Below are 17597 nucleotides of genomic sequence, written 5' to 3' on the forward strand. Positions count from 1 at the left end.
CCCACTTCTAGGAATATACCCTAAGAAGCCTGAAACACCAATCAGGAAGAATATATGTACCCCCATGTTCATAGCAGCACTATTTACCAATAGCTAAGATCTGGAAACAGCCTAAGTGTCCATCAGTAGATGAATGGATAAAAAAAGCCATGGTACATATACACAATGGAGTACTATGCAGCTGTAAGAAAGAAAGATCTCTTATCCTTTGAGACGACATGGAGGGACCTGGAGAGTATTATCCTAAGTGAAACAAGCCAAGCAGAAAAAGACAAATATCACATGATCTCACTTACTTGTGGAATTTAATGAACATAACAGTCGGAGGAATGGGGTAGTCCCAGAGATGTGGAAGTGGGGTACAGACTGACAATCCCCAGAAAAGAGGGTGGGGGGAGATAAACCACAGAACTTATATGTATGTATGCATGAACAATGGACATGGACAATAAAGCTGGGGACAGGGTGGGGAGGGGGGTATCAGTGGGGGAAAAAGGAGAAACATCTGTAACAAAAATAAATTAATTAAATAAAAAAAGAAATTAAAAAAAGAATCTTCATAATAGTATTATTTATAATAGCTCCAAACTGAAAACAACCCGTCTATCAACTGTAGAATAAATAAATGTGTGTATATTCATACAAAGGAATACTGTACATTAAAGCAGATGTTAGTTACACACAATAACATGGTTGAGTCATAAAAACATAATGTTGAACCAAACAAGTGAGGCTAAACTAAATGATAGTATTTAAGGATGCATCCTTAAGTGGTAAAAGGATAAAAACCAAGAGAAGTGAGTATATAAAAGTCAGGATAGAGATTATCTTTTGGGAGAAGGGAGGCATGTATGGGTCTTTGGGGAATGGGTCCATGGGGACTCCTGGAGTATTGAAAATACTCTATTTTTTAATGTGAATGGTGATTACACGAATGCTCTCAGGTATTCTTTTAAAAAATTTTTTTTCTTTATTGATTTGAGAGAGAGAGGAAGAGAGAGATAGAAACATCAATGAGAGAGAACATAGACTAGCCACCTCCTGCATGCCCCCCACTGGAGATCGGGCCCACAACCTGGGCGTGTGTTCTGACTGGGAATGGAACTGGCGACCTCTTGGTGCATGGGTTGATGCTCAACCACTGAGCACACCAGCTGGGCTCAGGTATTCTTTAAGGTATACATTTATGTTTCATGCTCTTTTCTGTGTGAGTTTTTCTTTTCTTTTCTTTTCTTTTTTTTTTTTTTTTATCCTCACCCGAGGACATTTTTCCATTTTTTGTTCAGGTAGAGTGGGAGGGGGAGAGAGGAACAGAGAGAGAGAGAGAAACATCGATGTGAAAGGAACACATCGAGTGGCTGCCACCCGCACAACCCAACCAGGGCCGGGGACAAACTGCAACCGAGGCACGTGCCCTTAGCGGGAACCGAACCCGGGTCTCTCAGGACCGCAGGCTGACGCTCTAACCGCTGAGCCAAACCGGCCAGGGCGAGTTTTTCTTTTCTTGAGAAAAAGAGCTAAAATGGTTGATATGACCAGGCAAAGAACAACAAAAAAACAACAACTATGCAGTCATCTTTAAAGGAGTGTTTCTGTAAGAACTGACCTCTCTAATTTAGTGTCTCTTGTACAACAGGGTTGTAAAGTGAGGGACCACATGGTTGCTCTTCATGATCAAGGTGAAGGTGGAGATTTGCTGTCCTGTCCGACTGCTAGAATACTGGAGGATCTGCACAAACACAAAGATGTCATTGTTGTGCCTTTCCCTAAAGATACGGTTAGGTGAGGTATGGTGGTTGGTGTGGGTGTTTGGGGAAGGGGTGCTGTACTGCAGCTTTATTCAGTGATTCCCATCTCAGAATCCTGTATCCCCTAGTGCTTGCCCTAATCACTAATGTGAGTCCTCAAATAGTTTACAGTACTTCAGAAAGCTTAACTGAAATTATATAGTAGTTTACAATAAGAAAAAGCAGGTATTTATTTAATAGGAAAATCACTCCAAAATATTGGAAGTTCAAGGGAAGAAAAACTAGTAAAAGGAGTCGGTGGTGATTGAAAGGTTGGGACCCATAATCCACTTTTTAAATTTTATTTTAATTTTTTAGAATCCTCACCCGAGCATATTTTTCTTTTCTTTCTTGTCTTTTTTAAACTTATCTTTATTGTTGAATGATTTACAGATGTTCCTCCTTTTTTCCCCCCTTGATCCTCTCACCCCCACTCGCACTCCCCTCCTGCCTTCCCCACACTGTGGTCTGTGTCTATTGGTTATACATATAAGTTCTTTGGTTTCTCTCTTCCCACCCCACCTCCTCCCTTCCCTTTGAGATTCCTTATTCTAACAACTAATTTGTACTTCTTAATCCCTTCACCTTTTTACCCATCCCTCCAACCCCCCCTCCCATCTGGCAACCAACAAAAAGTTTTCTGTATCTATGAATCTGTTTCTGTTCTGCTTGCTCATTTTGTTTGTAGATTCAATTGTTGATAGGTATGTATTTATTGCCATTTTATTGTTTATATGTTTTTATCTTCTTCTTCAAGAAGACCCATCAACATTTCATATAATACTGGTTTGGTGGTGATGAACTCCTTTAGCTTTTTCTTCTTTGGGAAACTCTTTATATAGCCATCAATTCTAAATGATAGATTTGCAGGATAGAGTAATCTTAGTTGTAGGTCCTTGCTTTTCATCACTTTAAATACTTCTTGCCAAACCCTTCTGGCCTGCAAAGTTTCTTTTGAGAAATTGGCTAACAGTCTTATGGGAACTTCCTTGTAGGTAACTAACTGCTTTTCCCTTGCTGCTTTTAAGATTCTCTTTGTCTTTAACATTTTGCATTTTGATAATGATGTATCTTGGTGTGGACCTCTTTGAGTTTATCTTGTTTGGGACTCTCTGTGATTCCTGGACTTGTATGTCTGTTTTCTTCACCAAGTTAGGGAAGTTTTCTGTCATTATTTTTTCAAATAGGTTTTCAATTTCTTGCCCTCTCTCTTCTCCTTCTGGTGCTCCCATAATGTGAATGTTGATACGCTTGAAGTTGTCCCAGAGGCTCCTTATATTATCCTCATTTTTTTTTTAATTCTTTTTTCTTTTTGCTGTTCTGATTGGGTGGTTTTCGCTTCCTTATATTCCAAATTGATGGTTTACTTCTTGGCTTCACCTACTCTACTATTGATTCCCTGTAAATTATTCTTTATTTCAGTTTGTGCATCCTTCATTTCTGACTGGTCCTTTATAATGCTCTTGAAGTATTCACTAAGTTCCTTGAAATTCTCACTAAGTTCATTGAGCATCCTTATAAGCAGTGTTTTGAACTCTGCATCTGTTAGATTGCTTATCTCCATTTTGTTTGTTTCTTTTTCTGGAGTTTTGTTCTGTTCTTTTATTTGGGACATGTTTCTTTGTCTCCTCATTTTGGCTGCCTCCCTGTGTTTGTTTTTATGTATTAGGTAGAGTTGCTGTGTTTCTTAGGCTTCCTAGGGTGGCCTGCTGTAGTAGGTGTCCTGTAGGGTCCAGTGGCACAGCCTCCCTGGTCACCCCAGCTGGGTCCTTGAGGTGCATCCCTTGTGTGGACTTTACACATGTCTGTTGTAATTGAGTCTTGATTGCTGTTGGCACATCTTTGGGACGGTTTTACTCAGGCTGATCAGCTGCAAGGACTGGCTCTGCCCACTGACCACCGACCTCTGACCACCTTGGATGATCCATTGTGCAGGGGCCCACCACACAGAGCAAGACTTACTTCTGCAGGGCTCTGGTACCCACTAAGTTCATTCCTTGAGTGTGTCACTTGTGAAGGTGGTTGGGTGGGGTGCTTCAGTGTGGTCTGAAGCTGTCCACTGGGTGTGCTGGCTCTGGGGCAAGGTTAGCCACTGCCTGTGTTCTACCTGGGGCCACCAGGTACAAGCGATCAGCTAATGGCTTCTTCTTGTGCTGAGCTTGGAGGTGCCCAGGCAAAGCCTAGCTGTGAACTAAGGCTGGATGCTTCTTGTGCCAGGCATGGGGCCACTTAGCAAGAGGTATGGGGCTCACTGTAGCCAGATGCTGCTTATTTGAGAGAATTTAGGAAAATCGAAAGCAGGAGACAAAACAGGACAATCCTATGGTAAAGCCACTGAAAACATCTTGGGTGGGCCCAAAAGTTGGGTGGGGCAGGGCCTCAGGGAATCACCAGGGTGGAGCAAACAGCGTGAGCCAGGTTGCTGGAGTTCCAGATATGGTGCCCATCTGCCGGCTTCATGGGGGAAGGACTCACCAAAGGAACAATGGCTTTCGCCAGCTCTCACCCTGATGTGAAACAACTCAGTTCTTCCTCATTTGTCTCTGGTGCCTTTCAAGCTGCCTCCATTCCACGCTGGAGCTCAGAGGGAGTGAGTTTCTGTTTGGGTCCTTTAAGAGGAACTGCCTAGGGCTCCAGCAGCCTCAGTTCCCCACTGGTTTTTACAGCCAGAAGTTATGGGGACTTATTTTCGTGGCAGTGGAACCCTGAGCTGGGGTGCCTGATGTGGGATGGGGACCCCTTGATCTTCAAGGAGGATCTTCCTGATTTTATTTTTTTAATCCTCACCCGAGGACATTTTTCCATTTTTTGTTCAGATAGAGTGGGAGGGAGAGAGAGAGAGAAACATCAACGTGAAAGGGACACATCAAGTGGCTGTCTCCCGCACGACCCAACCAGGGCTGGGGACAAACTGCAACTTAGCGGGAACCAAACCTGGGTCTCTCTGGACCACAGGCTGACACTCTAACCACTGAGCAAAACCGGCCAGGGCATCCCTCCTGATTTTTATCCACCACACATGAGTGTGGGACCAGCCCGTCTGCCCCTCCACCCCTCCTACCAGTCTCGATATGGCTGCTGCTTTAATTTTATAGTTGTAGTACTTCCATTCAGCTAGATTTCAGGCAATTCTGAATGATGGTTGTTCTGTAGTTTAGTTGTCCCTAGTGTAGTTTTCTATTTATCATCAGATAGAGTGGAAAGGAGGGAGAGAGAGAGAGAAACATCAATGTGAGGAAGACCCATCGATTGGTTGCCTCCTACATGACCCGACCAGGGCCAGGGACAAACCGCAACGGAGGTATGTGTCCTTGGCCAGAATCGAACCTGCGACTCATTGGTCTTGGGCCAATACTGTAAGTGCTGAGCCAAACCGGCCAGAGCCCATAATCCAATTTTGAGGTGTTCCCCCCCCCCAAGTTACTTAAGTTCATCTTAAATGCTTGATTGACACAACCAGAAACATAGTTGATGGTTTAGGTCATCTTGGCATAAATTTGAGCTCCTTGAAGTCAGTAATTTCTGAAGTTACTTTCATCATCTTGCAACTACAGCTGGCTGTGAGGTTGAGGGTAGGAGGACACTATTAATAAAGGCTGTTCTCAAATCAGTACCGATTATAGAAGCCCATTTCTCCACCTGGCATGTATGATGCCTGGAGTGATCTCTGCTAGGGAAATCACCAGGTGAGTTCAGAAATGTAAAATTTGCCTGGCTGGTGTGGCTCAGTGGTTGAGTGTCAACCTATGCACCAAGAGGTCTCTGATTCAGTTCCTGGTCAGGGCACATGCCCTGGTTGCAGGCTCCATCCCAAGTGGCCTGTGGAGGGTGGCATGTAGGAGGCAGCAGATTGATGTTGATGTTTCTCTCTCTCATCGATGTTTCTGTCTCTCTCTCCCTCTCTAAAAAATCAATAAAAACATTTAAGTAAAAAAGAAATGTAAAATTTGAAGTGGAATACCTTAGACTCAAGAATTATGTTTCTAAAGAGAAATTTATAAAATATTTGCAATAAAACGATATCATTTGCATTTAAATTCTTAAGAAATTGAACATTTCTCAATAAACTTTCTTTTTCTTCCTAGTGATTCTGGGGTTGGTCCCTGTGATGAGAAGAGTCTGGACTGTGATGTTTTATTGGAACCAAATACACCATGGGGCCCCAAAAGTGGGGAGCTCAATGCTGTGAGTAGCTTATTTCACTTATTCTTTATTTATATAAACATTTGATGACGTGATCTTTGACAGATGCTCCAACCGCTGAGCCAAACCGGCCAGGGCTATACTTGTAACTTTAAAATTCTTCTGCAATATTCATAAGAAAATAAGGAGCTGTGATCTGGGTAGATGCAGATTTATTAATCTCTTATTCTTATGTCTTTTTTATAGTTTTTGTCACTGAAAAACTGGACTCTGCAATTGGTAAGTGAGCAACTATATTCCACTTTCATGGATCTCTTTCTTCCTAAATTAAAGTTTAGATTAATATAATGTTATTAACATCTTATTTTATAGATTTTAGTTAAATGTTTATCATCCTTTTCAGTATCTACAATTTTATATTTTACTAAAAATGTCATTGTTTAAAACAGACACATACTCTATTATCTGGCTGCATAATCCATAAGTCTACTTAAATGACTCTATTAAAGTTATTTTTAGCCCTAGCCATTTTGGTTCAACGATTAGAGTGTGGTCCTGCGGACCAGAGAGTCTCGGATTTGATTCAGGTCAAGGGCACGTACCTTGGTTGCAGGTTTGATCTCTGGCCCTGGTCGGGGTCATGCGAGAGGCAACCAGTCAGTATGTCTGTCTCACATCGATGTTTCTCTCTCCCTCTCCCTCCCTCTCACTTTATCTAAAAATCAATGGAAAAATATTCTTGGGTGAGGATTAAAGAAATAATAAATAAATAAGTAATAAATAAAAGTTATTTTTATGTCACATTTAGAACACTGAACAAAGCAACAAATCTCAGTATAACTTTCCAGTTATTTGGTTCATTGATTAGTTGGTTGATTTTTTTTTTTTTTTTTACTTGTTTGCCTTTACTACGCTATCTGCCTTGAATATTCACAAAAAATGGAGTCAGAATTGTATCAGTGATGACAGACAGAAGGGTGGGTGCATACAGGAAACTGATGTGGATACATTTAAGTAATCCAGGACCCCATTGACCCAGAGAATGTGCACATGTGCTTGTTTACGAGACTACTTAATATTGGCAATTATTATATTTTAAGTAATTCTTTTTTTTTATCCTCACCCGAGGACATTTTTTCTTTTTTTTTCAGATAGAGTGGGAGGGAGAGAGAGGAAGAGAGAGAGAAACATCGATGTAAAAGGGACACATTGAGTGGTTGCCTCCTGCACAACCCAACCAGGGGCAGGGACAGACTGCAACTGAGGTACATGCCCTTAGTGGGAACTGAACCCGGCTCTCTCTGGACTGCAGGCCAACACTCTAACCGCTGAGCCAACCCGGCCAGGGCTATTTTAATTTATTCTTAATATCAAGGAATATACATTCAGTTCAGAGATAGAGGTATAATTCAGCAAATACTGAGCAGCTATTAGGGGCCCATCACTCTGCTAGAATATGTGAAGGAAATAAATAAAACATATTTGATGTAGTGCAATCCTCTCCTAAATATAGAAATTCATATATCTGTTTCCAAAATGTTTTGCTAAGCAGTCGTTATTTTATCAGCTCTTGTTTAACTCATTAATTGAAAATAAATTTAGATAAATCTGTTTGAAAAAAATTTATTAGGGATATGATAAATACTATATTTTCAATAGGATGTATATTACCTTTTTAATTCAGAAACAACAGTCATTATTTTCAGAAGAAGAAGAATATACCACTGGATCTGAGGTCACTGAAGATGAAGTTGGAGATGAAGAAGAAGTAGCCAAGAAACAAAGTACATTGATTTCTATGTTAAAAATCAAACCTTACTTTTATGAAGGGGTGGTATTCTGAAGGCTTTAATACAAGGGAGGAGGAATTGGCTTTATAAGTCTATGTGGTAGGCTGTAACATGGAAGAAATAAATAAAGGATGCTCTGCCTGGCCAGTTTGGCTCAGTGGTTGAGCACTGACCCATATACCAAGAGGTCGCTGGTTTGATTCCTGGTCAGGGCACGTGCCCAGGTTATGGGCCCAATCCCCAGTGGGGGGCATGCAAGAGGTGGCCAATCCATGTTCTCTCTCATTGATGTTTCTATGTCTCTCTCCCTCTCCCTTTCTTTCTCTCTAAAATCAATAAAGAAAAAATATTTTTAAAAAAAGGATGCTCCATCAAGATTTTCTAACTTTGGTACTAACACAGAATAGTCATAAAGTTATAAAGAAAGTACAGTGTACTGAAAATAATCCTCCAAGTTTTTACTTCAGGTATAACCTAATGGGTTTCTCAAAGTGTATGGTTTATGTCAATGTACCTGAGATGATTTTAAGTGACACTGAAATGTAACATTGACTAGCAGTCATCAAAATGTGATGTTAAAAAATTAAAAACATAATTTTATACAACTAGAAAATGAAATTGGGTCAGGATTTTTCAACTCACTGTTGAGAGAAATAGCAGGAAAAAGTGGTTCAAAGAGCATTTGAAGATTCAGGTTTTCCTACAAGGCAATGGGCCTATAACCTTTGGGGTTATCTTTTCTACAAGATAGAAATCATTTGCATTTCTATTAAATACAAAAATCTGCACATTAACATGAAACTTCACAGAATCTGAGCCTTCAGTCAATAGTAGATAAGAAAGTCAAACACAAGAACATTCTCTCAGAGAATTAAACGGTTCTTGTGTGGGCCTGTTTAACAGTCCTCCAGTAGGACACTGAAAGAAAGTACAGTCCGTCTTTTCTGTTATTTCCAAGTTTTATATCATTTTTCTTTTTTTTTTCATCCTCACCCGAGGACATTTTTCCATTTTTTGCACAGATAGAGTGGGAGGGAGAGAGAGAGAGAGAAACATCGACGTGAAAGGGACACATCGAGTGGCTGCCACCCGCACGACCAACCAGGGCCGGGGACAAACTGCAACCGAGGTACATGCCCTTAGCGGGAACCGAACCCAGGTCTCTCCGGACCACAGGCCGATGCTCTAACCGCTGAGCCAAACCAGCCAGGGCAAGTTTTATATCATTTTTCTTTAAATGTAGTTCTTTATTGGTTATTTTTCAATTCCAAATAGTCAAGGAGAAAATGCTGCTGTACTGTATGGTTTTTTTTCCCACAGTTGATTGAGGTATAATTCACATGTAATAAAATTAACCCTTTTTGAGTGTACATATTGATGAGTTTTGGCATATGATTGTGTAACTATCATCAAAATCAAGACCTGGAACATCACTCCAAAAAGTTACCTCCTGCTCCTTTACACTCACTTTTCTTTCCCCACTCCCAAACCCAGGCAACCTCTCTATGCTTGTTGTCGTGGTGGTTTACTTTTTCTAACATCTCACATAGATGGAATCATGAGTAGTCTTGTGTGTGTGGCTTCTTTCACTTACTGTGATGTTTTTGAGACTCATCCATATTGTGTATATCAGTAGTTTGTTCCTTTTTATTGCAGAGTAGTATTCTATTGTGTGAATGTACCATAATTTATCCATTCACATGGACATATGGGTCGTTTCCAGTCCTTGGTTTTTATGAATAATGCTGCTCTGAACATTTGTGCACAAGTCTGTGTGGACATGTTTTCATTTCTCCTGGGTAGATAGATAATCTAGGAGTGGATTATTGGGTTATCGGGTAAGTGTATGTTTAACTTTATAAGAAACTGGCAAACTGTTTTGCAAACAGTTTTGCATCCCACTAGCAATATATGAAAAGTTCAATTGCTATATCTTTGTACCAATAGTAGGTATTATTATCCTTTTTAAAAAAAAAAAAACTTTAGCCATTCTATTGAGTGTATAGTTCTATGCATCGTTTCATGTGCTTATTGGCCATTTGATTATCTTTTTTGTGAAGTATCTGTTTAAATCTTTTGCCTATTTTTTAATTGGATTGTTTGTCTTATTGAATTGTAAGAGTTCTTTATATATTTTTGGATACAGCTCCTATTATGTTTGGCAGATATTTTCCTCTATTCTGTGACTTGCTTTTTAATTTTATTAATGGTATCTTTTGAAGAGAAAACATTTTTAATTTTTTGAACTCTAATTTTTCTATTTTCATTTTATGTTTCATGCTTTAATAGTTAAGAATCTTTGCCCACCCAAGGTCACAAAGATTTTCTGCTTTGTTTTCTTCTAGAAGTTGGATGATTTTAGCTTTTGTATTTAAGTGTGATCCCTTCCAGATTAATTTTTGTATATGATATGAGTTGAGTCAAGCTTCCTTTTTTTTCCATAAGTATACTAAGTTCCAGAACCATTTGATGAAAAGATTGTTCTTTCCCCCATTACATTACCTTTGTTTAAAAAAAAAAAAATAGTTAACCATTATATATGGGTCTATTTCTGAACTCTTTGTTTCCTTCCATTGAATCTTATGTCTATCTATATATCAGTATGTCAATTCCACACTCTCTTAATTTTTGTAATTTTTAGTGAATCTTGAAATCTGGTAGTATGAGTCCTCCAAAATTGTTCTTTTTAAAAAATTATTTTGGTATTTCTAGGTACTTTGTATTTCTTATGCATTTTATAGTGAGTGTGAATATTTCTAAAAAAATACTCCTGGGATTTTTATTGAGATATGTTGAACCCATATGTCATCAATTTGCAGAAAATTGCTTTTTTTTTTTTACATTGGCAAGTCTTCCAGTCTGTAAATGTCTCTCTATCTATGTGTCTTCCTTAATGTCTCAACAATATTTTGTAGCTTCAGTATTCAGGTGTTGAACATCTTTGTGTTGAACATCTTTTGCTAAATTTATCCTTAAGTATTTTTATGTATTCTAAATGGAAGTAGGTTTTTTAATTTTTTCCAATTGTTCATTCATATGGTTGTAATATAGAAATACAACCAATCTTTGTGTATTGACATTGTGTCCTGTGACCTCGCTACTAAATTCACTTGATTTTTCTTCGTTTGTTAGATTCCTTTCCAGTATGCCTTTATCTTACCTTTTTGCATTGGTTAGGATCTGATGTTGAATAGAAGTGGTGAGAACAGAATCCTTGCTTTGTTCCCTATCTTAGGAGGAAAGCATTAGATATTTAACCATTAAGTATCTAATGTTAGTTTTTCTTAAATGCCCTTTCCCAGATTGAGGAAGTTCCTTTCTATTTCTAGTTTGCTGACTTATTATAGTAAATGGGTGTTCAATTTTGACAAATGCTTTTTCTCCATCTATTATTGAGCTATAGGCTATCTCCTTTATTATATCAATATGATCAATTACATTGATTTTTTTCCAAGTGTTACACCAGTCTTCTAGGGTAACCTCCACTTGGTCATGAGGTATTATTATTTTTATACATTACTGTATTTGACTTGCTTTTATTTTGTTAATGATTTTTTTGTGTGTTCAAGAGAGATGTTTGTCTGTTATAGATAGTTGTTTTGTGATATCTTCTTCAAGTTTTGATATTAGGGTAATACTGACCTTGTAAAATGAGCTGGTGAGTGTTTCCTTCACTTCTCTTTTCTGAAAGAAGTTGTGTAGTATTTGTGTTATTTGTCCCTTGAATGTATGATAAAAATGAGTAGTGAAGTTATCTGGGCTTGGAATTTGCTTTATAGCAAGGTTTTTAATTATGAATTTAGTATGTTTAATCAATATAGTGCTATTCAAGTTTTCTGTTTCTTATTGAATCTGTTTTGATAATATCTGTCTTTCAAGGAATTTGATCATTTTATCCAAGCTGCCAAATTTATTGGCATAAAGTTGTTCATGGCGTTTTTTTTATTTTCCTTTTTTGTCTTAAGGAACTGTCTTAATGTTCCTCTTTCATTCCTGATATTGATAATTTGCATTTTATTTATTTTTTTAAATCAGTTTTGCTAAAGGTTTATTAGTTTTATGAATCTTTTCAAGGGACCAGCTTTTAATTTCATTGATTTTTCTCCATAGTATGTGTATTTTATATTTCATTAATTTTTACTCTTATAACCAGTATTCTCTTCTTTGTAATTAATTTCAACTTAATTTCTTCTTTTTTTATTTTCTTAAGGTGGGAACTTATATCATTGGATTTTACTTTTTTTCTTTTCTAATATAAGCATTTAAAACTGTAAGATTCATACCACTTTAAGTATTTCCCACAGATTCTGATATATCTTGTTTCATTTATATTCGATAAAAAAATATTTTCTGATTTCCCTTATGACTTTTTCTTTGACCCATGTGTTCTTTAGTATTGCGTGGTTTAATTTCCAAATATTTTCAGATTTTCCAGATACTTTTCAGTTATAAGTTTATAATTTAATTTCATCATGGTCAGAGAACATATTCTTTATAGTTTCATCCTCTAAATTTTTTTTAAGTATTTTCATTTTTAGAGAGAGAGAAATGGAGATGGAGAGGGAGAGAGAAACATTGATGTAAGAGTATAACATTGACCAGCTGCTTCCTGCATACCCCCTTCCAGGGATCGAGCCTGCAACCCAGGCGTATATACACCCTGACTAGGAATTGAACTGGCAACCTTTTTTGTGCAAGGGACAACGCCCAACCAACTGAGCCCACCAGCCAGGGTTCATCCTCTAAATATTATTAAAACATGTTCCAGATATGCATGAAAAGAATGTGAGTTCTATTATTGGTGGAGTGATCTATAAATGTCAGGTTAAGTTGGTTTGATTGTCTGGTACAAGTCTTATATAACTGTGCTCATTTTCTGACTACTTGTTCTATCAGTTACTAAGAGACTGGTATTGAAATCTCCAGCTATAATGGTTAATTTATATATTTTTTTCTTTCAAGTCTATCAGTTTTTGCTTTGTATATGTTAGAGCTTTGTGATTAGACACATATACATGTATTGATTCTTTCATCATTATGATGTATCCCTCTTTGTCTATAGTAAAACTACTTGTCTTAAACTCTACTTAGTTTAATATTTATACAATCACTCTAGATTTATTTTGTTTACTGTTTGGGTAGCTTATCTTTTTTCTGTCCTTTTATTTTCATCCTCTTTGTGTTTTTTAATTTAAAGTGCATATCTTGCAGCTAGTGTATTGTTGGATGTTGCTTTTTTATCCAGTTTGACCATCTCTGTCCTTTTATTGGAGCATTTATTTCATTTATATTTAATGTGTTTATTAATATGGTCATATTAAGTCTGCCATTTTGCTATTCCTTTTCTAATTGTCTCATATGTTTTTGTTTGTTTCCTGCTTTTTGTGTGCTAATAATTTTAGTATATTATTTTAATTATTTTATTGGTTTTAAGTTATATTTTTTTGCATTTGGGTGTTCTAAAAATTATAACATGCATCTTTAACAATCCACTTAAAGTTAATATTAATTACTTCAGGTAAAATATAAAATCCTTAAAATAATATAGTTCCGTCCAGCCAGTGTGGCCCAGTGGTTGAGCCTCAACATATGCCCAAGAGGTCACCGGTTCAATTCCCAGTCAGGATACATGCCCAGGTTGTGGGCCTGATCCCCAGTGAGGGGCATGCAGGAGGCGGCCAATCGATGTTCTCTCTCATCGATGTTTCTCTCTCTCTCCCTCTCACTTCCTCTCTCTCTAAAATCAATAGAGGGAAAAAATAATATAGTTCCATTCACCTCCCCATCTTTGTTGTCATATATATAGTACACCCAACAGGTGTTACAATTTTTGCTTTAAACCGTTTTTATGGATTTAAAGAATGTTAGGGAACAGCCCTGCTGGTTTGGCTCAGTGGTTAGAGTGTCAGCCTGCGGTCCAGAGAGACCCGGGTTCGGTTCCTGCTAAAGGCACGTACCTTGGTTGCACTTTGTCCCGGCCTGGTTGGGTCATGGGGGAGGCAGCCACTCGATGTGTCCCTATCACGTCGATGTTTCTCTCTCTCTCCTCCTCTCACTCCCTCCCACTCTATCTGAACAAAAAATGGAAAAATGTCCTTGGGTGAGGATAAAAAAAAAACAAAACAAAAAAACGTTAGGGAACAAAATAAAAAATATATACATTTGGTCTTTTATCTTTACCTACATATTTACCATTTTTTCTTATATCTGTGTTATTATCTGATGTTATTTTTTTTTTCATTCTGAAGGACTTTTTATTATTTCCTGTAGTACAGGTATGTTTGCAGCGAATTCTATCATTTTTATTTATCTGAAAATGTCTTTTTCACTTTAGTTTTTTTTTTTTCCCTCACTCGACATTTTTCCATTTTTTTGTTCAGGTAGAGTGGGAGGGAGAGAGAGGAACAGAGAGAGAGAAACATCGATGTGAAAGGAACACATCGAGTGGCTGCTACCCGCACGACCGACCAGAGCCGGGGACAAACTGCAACCGAGGTACGCGCCCTTAGCGGGAACCGAACCCGGGTCTCTCAGGACCACAGGTCGACGCTCTAACCGCTGAGCCAAACCGGCCAGGGTCACTTTAGATTTTGTTGTTATTGTTGTTAATCCTCAACTAAGGATATTTTTCCATTGACTTTTTTTTTTTTTTAGAGAGGAAGGGAGGAAGTGACTGGGGGGGTGGAGAGAAACATTGATGTGAGAGAGACACATCGATTGGTTGCCTCCTGCACAATCCCTACCTGGGGCTGGGATTGAACCTGCAACCCAGTACATTCCCTTGACCGGGAATCAAACCCATGACCCTTCAGTAAGCAGACTAACCCTCTAACCACTGACGCACATTGGCTAGGGCTCCACTTTTTTTTTTTTTCTTTTTTAATCTTTATTGTTGGATGTAAAGTGTATTACAGATGGTCCACATTTTTCCCCCATTGACCCTCTCCTCCCCACTCCCGCCCCCCTCCCACCTTTTCCCACACTATTGTCTGTGTCCATTGGTTATGCATATAAGTTCTTTGATTTATTTCTTCCCACCCCCCAACCCCTTTCCCTTTGAGGTTTGTCAGTCTAGCAATGAATTTGTACTTCTTAATCCCTTCACCTTTCCACTTTAGATTTTGAAGTACAGTTTTCTTGATACAGAATTGTTGGTTAACAACTATTTTTTCTTTTAGCACTTTGAATATGTTATTCCATGTCTCTGGCCTCCAGTGTTTCTAATGAGAAGTCAGTCATTGAAATCATTGTTCCCCTATATGCAATGTGCCCCTTTTTTTAATAGTTAATTAAAAAAAATTTTTTTTCCTTTATTGATTTTAGAGAGAAAGGAAGGGAGAGGGAGAGAGAGACAGAAACATCAATGAAGGAGGACATCAATTGGCTGCCTCTGCATGCCCCCCACTGGAGATCTGGCCCACAACCTGGGCATGTGCCCTGACCAGGAATCGAACTGGCAACCTCTTGGTGCATGGGTCAGCGCCCAACCACTGAGCCACACCAGCCAGGCTTAAAAATTTTTTTGAAGTTTTTTTTTTTTTTTGATCTTTAGAGAGAGGAAGGGAGACGGAGGGGGGGAGAGAGAGAGAGAGAAACATCAGTTGGCTGCCTCTTGAGCCCACAACCCAGGCATGTGCCCTGACCAGGAATTGAACCAACAACCTTTCAGTGCCAGGACGATTCCCAACCAACTGCACCACACCAGTCAGGGTCAATGTTCCCTTTTAATCCTACTGCTTTCAAGATTTACTTTTCATCTTTGGCTTTCAGAAGCTTGTGATATGCCTAGCTGTGCTTTTTCCTTCTGTTTATCTTACTTTGGATTTGTTGAGCTTCTAAGATCTGTAAATTAATGTATTTTACAAAATTTGGATAGCTTATGGTCATTTAAGTACTTTTTCTGTCCCTTTCTCTCACTCATCTTCTGGAAATCTAATACACGCTAGACCTCTTGATACTGTCCAACAGATCTCTGACGTTGTGCTTCTTTATCTTCAATATTTTCTTTATTTTCTGGGTTGGATTATTTCTAGTGTTTAACTCACATTCACTGATTCATTCTTTTGTCATTTCAGATTTTCTCTTGAGCCAATCTAGTACATTTTTTTCATTTCAGTTATTATGCTTTTCAGCTCTAGAATTTTCACATGGTTTTATAGTTTCCATTTCTTCATTGAGATTCCCTTTGTGTTTACTCAATGATGTTATTTTTACTTTGATCGTATTTATAATAGTTACTTTAAAGTTATTGTCTGTTAAATCCAACACACAGGCCCTCACAGAATCAGTTTCTAAGGACTGTTTCTTTTCTGAGTGAGTCATACTATTCTGTTTCTTTACCTCATAACTTTTGGGTGAAAATGGACAATTGCAGATTATCTTCGTAGAATTCTGAAATGTTTTGTTTTTCTGAGGACTGTTGGGTTTTATGTTTTAGTAGGCAGTTAATTTGCCTGATCCAACCAGCAAAATTGTCTCCCCCACAGTATGTAGTAGGTGGTGTTTCTGCACAGGTGTTTTTGGCTACTAACTGCTGCTTCTTTAGCCCCTCCCACACTCCACCCCCAGAGGTCATTCAGCCTTTGCAGTTTTGTGGTCAGCCAAGGATTTGGACAGAATATATATTCAGAAATAGGGGTTTGCCTGCTTAGTGTTTCTCTTGCTGTATGGGTTCTGCCTAGATTTCTACTTGTCTTTCCAGTCCCAAGTCTGACCTCTGCCATCTCAAGCCAGTCAGGCTTCTGCTAGCAGAAGCTCACACTGTATACAGTTTGGGGAAAGCATTCAGTCAAAGGCACCAGCAACTCCCACATCTCATGGAACCAGAGCAGTTGTGTCTTGCGAGGGTTGACACCCCACCTGAGTTTCTGCTTGCTTTTTTAGCTGGGCTTCCTAGGACCTCCCATTCACTTGCATAGTTTAACACTCAGCTAGGAATTTGGGCAGAGTTTATACTTACATTTTATTTATGTATTCAGTTTAAAGTGAAAGTGAGTTTATTAGTGAAGCAGTGAGAGTATCTATACTCACATTTGTGACTTTCTTGCTTCCAAAATTCCCTTTATATTTCCAGCTTCTCTGTTGTTTTGAACTCTTATCATCTTTACCCTGGAGCTCATAAGGCTGTAATTTTTCTCCCTGAGCTGGAGAGGTTGGGAAGTGCCCTCAGGCAAGAAGGGCACAAACTCACAGTTCTTACTCTTGCATCTTTCAAATATATTTAATTTCTGCCTACTATAGATTATTTGCCAGTACATGCAGATGGTTATTTGTAATATTTTTGTTCTCATTTTTATCATTGTTTTCATTGGAAGGAATTGTCCAACCTCTTTACACTGCCATCATCAAATGTCCCAACCTAGCATGTCTTTCAACAATTTTTAAAAATTAATTTATTTTCCAATTACGGTTGGCCTCCAATATTATATTAGTTTCAGGTATACAAAATAATGATCAGACATTTATATGTCTTACAAAGTGATCACTCTGATAAATTTAGTACTCATCTGACATTATGCAGTTATTACGATATTATTAACTATATTCCCTATGCTGTACTTGACATCCCTGTGATTATTTTTTAAATAATATTTTAAACTTTTTTTTCCCTTTATTGATTTTGAGAAAGAGAAGGAGAGAGAGACAGAAACATCAATGAGAGAAAATATCAATTGGCCACCTCCTGCATGCTTCCCACACTGGGGATTGGGCCCACAACCTGGGTATATACCCTGACTGGGAATCGGACTTGGCAGCCTCTTGGTGCATGGGTTGATGCTCAACCACTGAGCCACACTGGCCAGGCGAAATAATTTTTTATTTCTCAATTACAGTTGACATGCAATATTATGTTAGTTTCAGGTATCTGACCCAATGA

The 17597-nt window shown here is 38.3% G+C and overlaps 1 protein-coding gene across 2 annotated transcripts in view; it reads left to right on the forward strand.

Moving 5' to 3' along the window:
- The window catches only part of KIAA1841 (KIAA1841 ortholog), a 68852-nt gene that overhangs the window by 37575 nt on the left and 13680 nt on the right, over nt 1–17597 (forward strand). For both annotated transcript variants that reach the window (XM_036263378.1, XM_036263379.1), the window contains 4 exons: nt 1637–1782; nt 5873–5972; nt 6177–6209; nt 7615–7714. In XM_036263378.1, coding sequence (XP_036119271.1) covers nt 1637–1782; nt 5873–5972; nt 6177–6209; nt 7615–7714 — 379 coding nt within the window. The remainder of the gene's footprint in view (nt 1–1636; nt 1783–5872; nt 5973–6176; nt 6210–7614; nt 7715–17597) is intronic.

This window comes from Molossus molossus, unplaced genomic scaffold (assembly GCF_014108415.1).
Source record: "Molossus molossus isolate mMolMol1 unplaced genomic scaffold, mMolMol1.p scaffold_m16_p_15, whole genome shotgun sequence".
Classification (NCBI taxonomy): domain Eukaryota; kingdom Metazoa; phylum Chordata; class Mammalia; order Chiroptera; family Molossidae; genus Molossus; species Molossus molossus.